The sequence below is a fragment of the Salmo salar genome, chromosome ssa05 (genome assembly GCF_905237065.1).
Source record: "Salmo salar chromosome ssa05, Ssal_v3.1, whole genome shotgun sequence".
NCBI lineage: Eukaryota > Metazoa > Chordata > Actinopteri > Salmoniformes > Salmonidae > Salmo > Salmo salar.
Genome location: NC_059446.1, coordinates 61,857,827 through 61,868,752, shown reverse-complemented (window position 1 = coordinate 61,868,752; position 10,926 = coordinate 61,857,827). Strand labels below are relative to the sequence as shown.

Sequence of the window (10,926 nt, the reverse complement as noted above, 5' to 3'; positions counted from 1 at the left end):
AACTCCCTAACATTAGCTAGCTAGCAAGCTAACAAGAAATACCAGCTAAAACGTGTGATATAGACTAACTAGGGTTTACGGCTGTACGTATAATTGACCAATGTCAAGCTAACTAACTAATTTCAACGGCTCTGTCTTGGACGGCTGTTCTTCTTGAATTGTGAGTGAAATAGCTAACTAAACTAGCTACGTTAGCCATGTTACCAAGACTCGAGAACCTAATGCGTTAATTAGTCATGTGGTTTCAAGTAAGTAAGTTAGCTAGCAAACAAGATACACATCTGTCCATGCTACTTCTCAAAAATGTTTATTTGAATGCGATAATTCTGGCTCTATATGCCTAAAAGAAATGCCTTTCAGTGAGCTCATAATAGACTTGGTTAGACATTTTATTTGAAAAGGACATGCACTGAGTGAGTCCTCATGTTGTTTGCCACATACCAAGTTTTCACTATCACCAAAGGAGGGCAGTTCTGTCAGTGTCATGACCTGAGTGAGTGTGACAATCTGACCTTCATAATTATTTCGCTCTCCTCTTTCCATCAGTTTCCTCATAATGCTATACTGTAGCCACCCCTTGGCGAAACCAACATGGCATCTGATAGCTACCCATCACATGAGGGCAGGAAAAATAAGAGTGACGGGGTGTAAAGAGCAAAGACAAAGAGGCTGATGTCCTGTAGGTCCAGGTGGACATTGAGGAGCTCACAGCCTCTGGCCACATTGCCCTAAAGCAAGGGACTGTGAAGAAGCCCTCAGCCTCTTCAAAAAGGCCTTCAAAGCTTCCATAGAGGTGATATTACTTAGGCTAATTCCTTGTTGTCCATTTTGAGACATTTTGTCCTGCACCTCACCCATATAATATAGGGCTTGCTAAAACTGTGAGAGGGAGAACTGAGCACCTGATTTTATTGTTTGGAAAATGTCCAGGCAACAAAAACTTGTCTGGTTCCAAGTCCAAATGAATTACAGTATTCACACAATCTTTATTGTCTCCAAATAGTAATTGGTTTTCACAATGACATACATCTGACAACCACAATATTTAGACATACTGTATGGAAGAAAGTGAAATATGCTGCATAATAGTTACTGGTACTTATGTTAGCTTTTATAATGTTTAAGTATTCTCTCTTACCATACTCTATCACCCACAGCTAAAGGAGACCAGGGTCCAGCGGGCATGTGCCTTTAACCTGGGAGCTGCCTACGTGGAGGCGGGTAAAGCCCTGAAGGGGCTGGACTTCCTGAAGTGGGCCCAGCCAGGAGAGAGGGACGAGCAGATAGCAGACCTCCAGTTCAACCTGGCCGTAGCCCATGAGACCCTGGGGAACCACAGCCAAGTGGCTGGTCACTGCCTCCAGGCAGCCCAGCTGTACCGCTCCCAGGGGGATGGGGCCAGTGAGGGGGAAACCTGCATTAAAATGTCCCACTGTCACCTGCTCCTAAAGGTCAGTCAGCTCAAGGTGTATGTTTTTTATGGTCCAGCTCGAGAATCAGATTACCCTGCCAAAAATATCAACCCCTAACCATTAGAGGAGAACTGTAAAACAGCAGTAAACTGTACTTATCTTCCTCACCTTAAGCCATTCCAAAATTTAGGTGGAATACTCCCCTAAAGAGATTTAACACCAATCCAATACATTCCGAGAAAATCCCAAGCTGTGCTTTTTTATAATGAGGTATTACCACCAGGAGATTTGCCTTCATGCACATTAAGATTGTCAGAAGAATTTAGAAGCCCACCCATATCTTCTGCAAAGATAATAAGATGCTTATGCATTCCTTGCTGAGCGGCCTTTCAGGTTATGTCGATATAGGACTCGTTTTACTGTGGATATAGATACTTTTGTACGTGTTTCCTCCGGCATCTTCACAAGGTCCTTTGCTGTTGTTCTGGGATTGATTTGCACTTTTCGCACCAAAGTACGTTCATCTCTAGGAGACAGAATGTGTCTCCTTCCTCAGCGGTATGACGGCTGCGTGGTCCCATAGTGTTTATACTTGCGTACTACTGTTTGTACAGATGAACGTGGTACCTTTAGGCGTTTGGAAATTGCTCCCAAGGATGAACCAGACTTGTGAAGGTCTCAAAAAAAAAATATTGGCTGATTTTCTTTTGATTTTACCATAATGTCAAGCAAAGAGGCACTGAGTTTGAAGGTAGGCCTTGAAATACATCCACGGTACACCTCCAATTGACTCAAATTATGTAAATGAGCCTATCAGAAGCTTCTAAAGCCATGACATAATTTTCTGGAATTTTCCAAGCTGTTTAAAGGCACAGTCAACTTAGTGTATGTAAACCTCTGACCACCTGGAATTGTGATACAGTGAATTATAAGTGAAATAATCTGTCTGTAAACAATTGTTGGAAAAATTACTTGTTACATGCACAAAGTAGATGTCCTAACCGACTTGCCAAAACTATAGTTTGTTAACAAGAAATTTGTGGAGTGGTTGAAAAATGAGTTTTAATGACTCCAACCTAAGTGTATGTAAACTTCCGACTTCAACTGTATATGCATCAGTCAGCGGGACCCCAAACCGATCCAAATGTAACATGCATATGTCCGAAAATCAATTCAAACGTTACAAATCGCCTGTTCACAATTTTGTTGTTGCTCAAATTACTTTATTTCCGACTCCCCGGAAATGCCTCTCATCTTTTGTGACATCTGTGTCCTCTCCTTTAGTGTCAAACTAAGCATACAATTGTGTTGACAGTCATTGATCTACAAGTCATTTTGCATGCCGAACAACCCCAAGCACAATCAGTAGTCAAACTGCGAGCAGCTTCGCTCGCTGGCCAATGCGAGGCGTGCCTATTTCTGATCTGGCACATCTGCGCTTCACCTTCAGCGTTCAGATGTTTGAAAATGTCTTGTGCAATATTAGGCTTTATCACTTGAGTGACAACCAATGTAATTTGCGAGGTTATTTTTATCAAATGCGCTGTTGAAAATTGTGTTTTACCATGATAAAGTAGCCTAAGCTACCGTGGGACACACGGCTCTCATCTGGCGATACATGCTGATCAGGGCTTACATTGGATTTTATTTTGATTGTTCAGGTTCACCATCTGCAATAGTTTTGGTAGTTTGCTTGAAACAATGAGTATATACGGTCATTTTTAGATATACAAGGTAAAGTTGATCATTTCATAATGAGGACAGCAATCACTTTTGCTACCTGCACTGCATGGTCGAAGCGGGAGAGGAAGAGGAGCTCACTCGAGTCCAAAAGGTCCAACTTCCAAAAGATCTAAACCATTCCATTCTGTGACGGGGGTGAAATCCAAAGTTGTGCTTTATATTCATTGGCTATGTCATAGCAAATTTTTTACAAATAAATATTGATACATTACACTTTTTTAATATGCAAAAATGACGACTGAATTAGTGGGTGATGGGGATTTCAGATCAAAAGCAAGGTAGATAGCCAGTTTCCCTTATGGCTCAGACCAGGTGCCTACATACAACAGACATATACAGTACATCATTTACACACACACACACACACACACACACACACAGAAGCCCAGCTCATAAGCTCCATCAGCAGCATATTTTAATTTAGAATGGAAAAGGAATGTGTTTATGCAACAGATGTTAGTGCATTGCATCGAACTGAATTGCATTGATTCGCTCCTCTAAACAAACCGAATCGCACAGATCGTTTCAAACTTATCGTTCCTGTATGGTATTGTAGCCCATGTATCTATATATGTATCGAATTGTCTTTAAAGGTAAAGATGCACATCCCTCATTTTTAAGAGCTTCTGCAATGTCTAACTGACTCATTTGAGATGTGTAGCAGCCAGGTCTATATACTGACAGCTCACTGACTGTCCTACATAGAGCTGGTTCTGATTCAAGCTGTGTGTTTTCAGGACTGGACCCAGGCAGCTCAGAGCTTCCAGAGGGCTGGGGAGAGCTACAGGATGGCAGGCAAGCTGGACTCATCCGCCACGGCCTTCAAAGAGGCAGGGAGTCACATGCTCCAATCAGATGACTTCACCGTGGATGATATCATCACTGTGCTCACTGATTGCCTCGAGCTGAGCAACAACATCAAAGACCCACAGTTGCTCGGTAAGGTAAACTGTCAGATTAACTGAATTGAGGAAAAAACAAATGAGTAACAGCAAATTGTTGACTGACAACAGTCACAGTTTTGTGACTTTATCCCTCAGCCTTTCAGGTAAGGTGTACAACGACCTGGGCCTGAGTTTCTCCCAGCTGAAGTTGTTCCAGGAGACAGCCGGGTGCTATGAGCGGGCCCTGCCCCTGGTCAGCACCAGGCCCAGCAGGCTGGCCGTGGTCCTACAGAACCTGGGAGCTGTTCACAACACACTGAGCCAGTACCGGCAGGCCCTGGACTACCACCGCCAGGCAGCCAGCCTGCATGGTGAGCTTATTACATCAATTACGCTGGAAAGTATAGTTATACTGTATTTTCTGCACAGTTCAGTGCTGTTATGTACTGCATGTAATAATGATATGCCATTTAGCATGCGCTATTCTCCAAAGTACTCTGCGTGCATATTGTTTGTATGAGTGGCGCAAGCACTCTACCAACTGAGCCACAGAGGATCATGTGTGTGTGAGGAACACGTCACCTGAGGCGTGTAAAGGAGTAATTGTTTAGGCAGAGGGGCAGACCATTCCTCAAACATTTCATTATACCCTGATTAATCCTTTACAGTATCTAGGTGTGTCCAGTGCTCTTCATGCCTCTGATCTGTCTCTGTGAGCAGCTCTCATATTAGCAAGAGAGGTGTGTGTGTGTGTGTGTGTGTGTGTGTGTGTGTGTGTGTGTGTGTGTGTGCGCGCAGGGGTGTGTGTGTGCGCGCAGGGGTGTGTGTGTGCGCGCAGGGGTGTGTGTGTGTGCGCGCAGGGGTCTGTGTCGGCTGAGATTCCACTGAGGCAATCCCATTGGGACTTACAGAGTGCTTACCACAGCACCACTGAGTGACTCACACACTGGTATGTCTTGTGCGTATGTGCTTGTGACGGTTCTAAGACGTATTATTTTCGTCAGCCCACATGCTGTTGGGGATGTGAACGTGACATAGCTATTTGTGCTTTTTTTAAGTGTGTGAAAAAGTGATGACGCTGTAAAGATTGTCTCTTGTTCCCTGTAGTAACCCCTCTCCCTTTGTAATCTATCTTTCTCTCAAACTCTTTGTCTCTCTCTGATACCCTTCCCCCTTTATCCCCATCATTCTGTGTGTCTGCGTCAGGGTCTTTGGGCAGTCGTCATGCTCAGGGCCGCTGCTTCAGTAACTTGGCCTTTGCCATCAGTCGGCTGAGGGAGCATGAGGAGGCAGCAGAGCACTACCTCCAAGCCCTGCATGCCTTCAAAGACACTGGTACAAAATCAAGTCCAACTTTATTCTTTATAAGAATAATAATAAGCACATTTTTCATGTTGAAGTGTGTTCTAAATGTTTAAACAGACTATTAATGACTCTTTACATCCATTGACCCCTTTTGACACTAAGTCTCACCCTCATTCGCTCTCTATCTTGTTTACTCAACTTTCTCAATATCTCTTTATATTTATCTTTCTTCTTCCTCCTTATCTATCTATCTATCTATCTATCTATCTATCTATCTATCTATCTATCTATCTATCTATCTATCTATCTATCTATCTATCTATCTATCTAGATGACTATAAGGGCCAATGGCAGGCTTGTGAGGGTTTAGGGGAAGCTCGCTTTTAGTTGAGAGACCTGGAGAGAGCCACCCTCTACTACAAACAAGCTCTGGGTTTACTGTCAAAGTGCAAGGTAAAGAGGTCACTACTACAAATACACCAACCCATACAATTGATCCCCGATAGAATATACTTTTTCAGTTATATATGGTTTCTCAGACCTTATCAGACCATATAACGTTGGTTAACTGCCGTCTTCATTTCCAGGACTCGTCTAGCTCGGTCCAGGAGCGTCTGGTCAACAAGCTGAGTGAGGCCCTGCAACACAGGCTGTCACTGATCACCCCTGGAAAACCCCAGGTAGGTACTGTCTGGACACCACACTCCTGACCATCATACTCAGTTGCAGGAAAACAAACTGATTTGTTTATCTATCAGCCAGTATCTAGTTAATATACCAACACTGTAACCAGATAACATACAGTGGCTTGCAAAAGTATTCACCCCCCTTGGCATTTTTCCTATTTTGTTGCCTTACAACCTGGAATTACAATTGATTTTTGGGAGTTTTATCATTTGATTTACCCAACATGCCTACCACTTTGAAGATACAAAATATTTGTTATTGTGAACAAACAAGAAATAAGACAAAAAGAATGAACTTGAGAGTGCATAACTATTCACCCTCAAGTCAATACTTTGTAGAGCCACCTTTTGCAGCAATTACAGCTGCAAGTCTCTTGGGGTATGTCTCTATATACTTCGCACATCTAGCCACTGGGATTTTTGCCCATTCTTCAAGGCAAAACTGCTCCAGCTCCTTCAAGTTGGATGGGTTCCGCTGGTGTACAGCAATCTTTAAGTCATACCACAGATTCTCAATTGGATTGAGGTCTGGGCTTTGACTAGGCCATTCCAAGACATTTAAATGTTTCCCCTTAAACCACTCAAGTGTTGCTTTAGCAGTATGCTTAGGGTCGTTGTCCTGCTGGAAGGTGAACCTCTGTCACAGTCTCAAATCTCTGGAAGACTGAAACAGGTTTCCCTCAAGAATATCCCAGTATTTAGCGCCATCCATCATTCCTTCAATTCTGTCCAGTTTCCCAGTCCCTGCCGATGAAAAACATCCCCACAGCATGATGCCACCTCCATCATGCTTCACTGTGGGGATGGTGTTTTTCGGGGTGATGAGAGGTGTTGAGTTTGCGCCAGACATAGCGTTTTCCTTGATAGCCAAAAATATAAATTTTAGTCTCATCTGACCAGAGTACCTTCTTCCATATGTTTGGGGAGCCTCCCACATGCCCTTTGGCGAACACCAAACATGTTTGCTTATTTTTTTCTTTAAGCAATGGCTTTTTTCTGGCCACTCTTCTGTAACTCACAGCTCTGTGGAGTGTATGGCTTAAAGTGGTTCTATGGACAGATACTACCATTTCTGCTGTGGAGCTTTGCAGCTCCTTCAGGGTTATCTTTGGTCTCTTTGTTGCCTCTCTGATTAATGCCCTCCTTGCCTGGTCCATGAGTTTTGGTGGGCGGCCCTCTCTTGGCAGGTTTGTTGTGGTGCCATATTCTTTCCATTTGTTAATAATGGATCTAATGGTACTCCGTGGGATGTTCAAAGTTTCGGATATTTTTTGTAACCCATCCTGATCTGTACTTTTCCACAACTTTGTCCCTGACCTGTTTGGAGAGCTTCTTGGTCTTCATAGTTCCACTTGCTTTGTGGTGCCCCTTGCTTAGTGGTGTTGCAGACTCTGGGGCCTTTCAATACAAGTGTGTGTGTGTATATATACTGAGATCATGTGACAGATCATGTGACACGTAGATTGCACACAGGTGGACTTTATTTAACTAATTATGTGACTTCTGAAGATAATTGGTTGTACCAGATCTTATTTAGGGGCTTCATAGGAAAGGGGTTTGAATACATATGCACGCACCACTTTTCCGTTTTTTAAATTTTTTTGAATTTTTTGAAACAAGTTATTTTTTTGACTTCACCAATTTGGACTATTTTGTGTATGTCAATTACATGAAATCCAAATAAAAATCAATTTAAATTACAGGTTGTAATGCAACAAAATAGGAAAAACGACAAGGGGGATGAATACTTTTGCAAGGCACTGTATCAACCATCTTCTGGTATGTTGGTGGGAACTATAATGTAGTGTGTGTGTGTTGACTGTGAAAAATATGTTTCCATTTCAAGCCACTTTCAACTCTCTTGTAGAGCTTGTAAGTGTACTCATGCGTTTATACAGTTTCATCTCCAGTGAACTGACTGGGCTGTTGTTCCCTAGTGAGTGGAGCTGGCTCTGCAGAGGTGTCTGCCAGAGAGCAGGGGAAGGAGGAGGAAGCCCCAGGGCCAGATGGAGAGCAGGCACACACAGTGACGATGGGAGAAGCAGGTGACTCCCAGTCACCGGTGACAAGAGCCCGGCTTCTCAGTGAAGGATATCTGACTGTGCTGCCAGGGGCAAACAGGCAATGCATTTACACACACACACACACACACTAAAAATCATCGTACATGCTCACACAGTGCACATTATCACTCATTTACTGTACACATTAGCACACATATATAGATGCACCATTATACACACATGTGCATACGCCCAATAACACCCATCCAGACAACTCATAAAGAAACCCAGGGTAATTTTACTTGTTGTAATTGACTTTGATTCTTTATTAGCACACTGGAAAATCAAACGCTTTTTCATTTCGTGCCACCAGACTGGCCTCTTAAATTGTTTATTTTTGCAGAATGTCTTTAAGGTATAAACACCTATTGGGTTTTCTTAAATTACACTGAAGAAGATGAGCTCTGTGAGTGTCTGCTCTGCAGAGAAGAATTGAATAATATGGAAATGGTGAGTTATTAGCCAGCCACAGATGTATCATAAGAGCACCAGCAGAGAAAACAAAACCGCATACATAATTCATGTACATGGCGATGACCTTGGCCTCCACTGATGATTCACTACCATCCCCCTGTAAACACACACACACACACTCATTTCTGCATAGCTGCACTGTTTGTTATTCTCCCGTTCCCAGAGTAACCATATATCATATATGCCTTTAACTTGGCATTCCGGTGTGTGTGTGGCCAATGTTACACTGCTGCTTTTCATTTTAAATTATTCTTGAAAAGTTATTTTTGAGATGTTCATGTTTGAGCGTGCCTCTTCCTCTCACCTCCAGGAACCTGAATAATACATATGAGCAGCCCGACCTCCATTACCAGAACCAGGGCCCATCAAACCACCCTTACCCTGAAACATGCGTCACTCATGATGTAGGCTCAAGTTTACTTTGCCCAACTGGTCAATTAAAATCCCGCCTTTTGTTGACAAAGTGCTGTCGTAACTTCTGACTCTTCGGATTCTGACTCTATCGAATCTCACCTAATATCTAATGATCTTCGAATAACTGGTTAATAAACTGGTTCGATTTAAATGGTTAATAAAACATGGTCGGACAATTTTCAATCTGAAAGCGAGTGAACATTATTTTTTTTTTACTTTTCACAAATTAGCAGGGCTCTGCACAGACCTTTCAGGGGATCAGGTGGTCAACATGAAAAAAGGGCACCCCCTCCTCCCCCTTGATTATTTTATTTTTTACTTTCATAATTGTTAACCATCTAGAAATTCAGAACATAGCCTACTAAATGCCTCTAGCATTTTTTGATTTGTTTTTAGCATAGACCTATTTATTTCACAAATTGAAAGCAAGCTAGTTACAGTGCCTCCTAAAGACATTATTGAGATTGGGAAAATAGGGTAGGCTATCAGCTGATCGTTAATTGATATAAATCTGCTAGTTGGCTAGCTCGATTATTTGTTTGTTACTGATTTGGGATTTATCTTCAATGCTGTTAAATAATAACTGAATACAGTGTGGGGAAAAAAGTATTTGATCCCCTGCTGATTTTGTACGTTTGCCCACTGACAAAGAAATGATCAGTCTATCATTTTAATGGTAGGTTCATTTGAACAGTGAGAGACAGAATAACAACAACAAAATCCAGAAAAACGCATGTCAAAAATGTTGCATTTTATTGAGGGAAATGAGTATTTAACCCCTCTGCAAAACATGACTTGGTACTTGGTGGCAAAACCCTTGTTGGCAATCACAGAGGTCAGACATTTCTTGTAGTTGGCCACCAGGTTTGCACACATCTCAGGAGGGATTTTGTCCCACTCCTCTTTGCAGATCTTCTCCAAGTCATTAAGGTTTCGAGGCTGACGTTTGGCATCTCGAACCTTCAGCTCCCTCCACAGATTTTCTATGGGATTAAGGTCTGGAGACTGGCTAGGCCACTCTTGAGCCACTCCTTTGTTGCCTTGGCCGTGTGTTTTGGGTCATTGTCATGATGGAATACCCATCCACGACCCATTTTCAATGCCCTGGCTGAGGGAAGGACATTTCTCACCCAAGATTTGACAGTACACGGCCCCGTCCATCGTCCCTTTGATGCGGTGAAGTTGTCCTGTCCCATTAGCAGAAAAACACCCCCAAAGCATAATGTTTCCACCTCCATGTTTGACGGTGGGGATGGTGTTCTTGGGGTCATAGGCAGCATTCCTCCTCCAAACACGGCGAGTTGAGTTGATGTCAAAGAGCTCAATTTTGGTCTCATCTGACCACAACATTTTCACCCAGTTGTCCTCTGAATCATTCAGATGTTCATTGGCAAACTTCAGACGGGCATGTATATGTGCTTTCATGAGCAGGGGGACCTTGCGGGCGCTGCAGGATTTCAGTCCTTCACGGCGTAGTGTGTTACCAATTGTTTTCTTGGTGACTATGGTCCCAGCTGCGTTGAGATCATTGACAAGATCCTCCTGTGTAGTTCTGGGCTGATTCCTCACCGTTCTCATGATCATTGCAACTCCACAAGGTGAGATCTTGCATGGAGCCCCAGGCCGAGGGAGATTGACAGTTCTTTTGTGTTTCTTCCATTTGCGAATAATCGCACCAACTGTTGTCACCTTCTCACCAAGCTGCTTGGCGATGGTCTGTAGCCCATTCCAGCCTTGTGTAGGTCTACAATCTTGTCCCTGACGTCCTTGGAGAGCTCTTTGGTCTTGGCCATGGTGGAGAGTTTGGAATCTGATTGATTGACTGCTTCTGTGGACAGGTGTCTTTTATACAGGTAACAAACTGAGATTAGGAGCACTCCCTTTAAGAGTGTGCTCCTAATCTCAGCTCGTTACCTGTATAAAAGACACCTGGGAGCCAGAAATC

General features: G+C 43.1%; 1 protein-coding gene across 1 annotated transcript; it reads left to right on the top strand.

Moving 5' to 3' along the window:
• The first annotated feature begins 236 nt into the window (after positions 1-236).
• Positions 237-9,164, top strand: LOC106605386 (tetratricopeptide repeat protein 24-like). The gene is given in 11 exon segments (XM_045717736.1): positions 237-248; positions 684-741; positions 744-793; positions 1,158-1,451; positions 3,893-4,094; positions 4,174-4,410; positions 5,246-5,374; positions 5,676-5,797; positions 5,932-6,024; positions 7,968-8,543; positions 8,878-9,164. Coding segments are annotated over 8 exon segments (1,038 nt in total). The 3' UTR covers positions 5,732-5,797; positions 5,932-6,024; positions 7,968-8,543; positions 8,878-9,164.
• Positions 9,165-10,926: the final 1,762 nt, after the last annotated feature.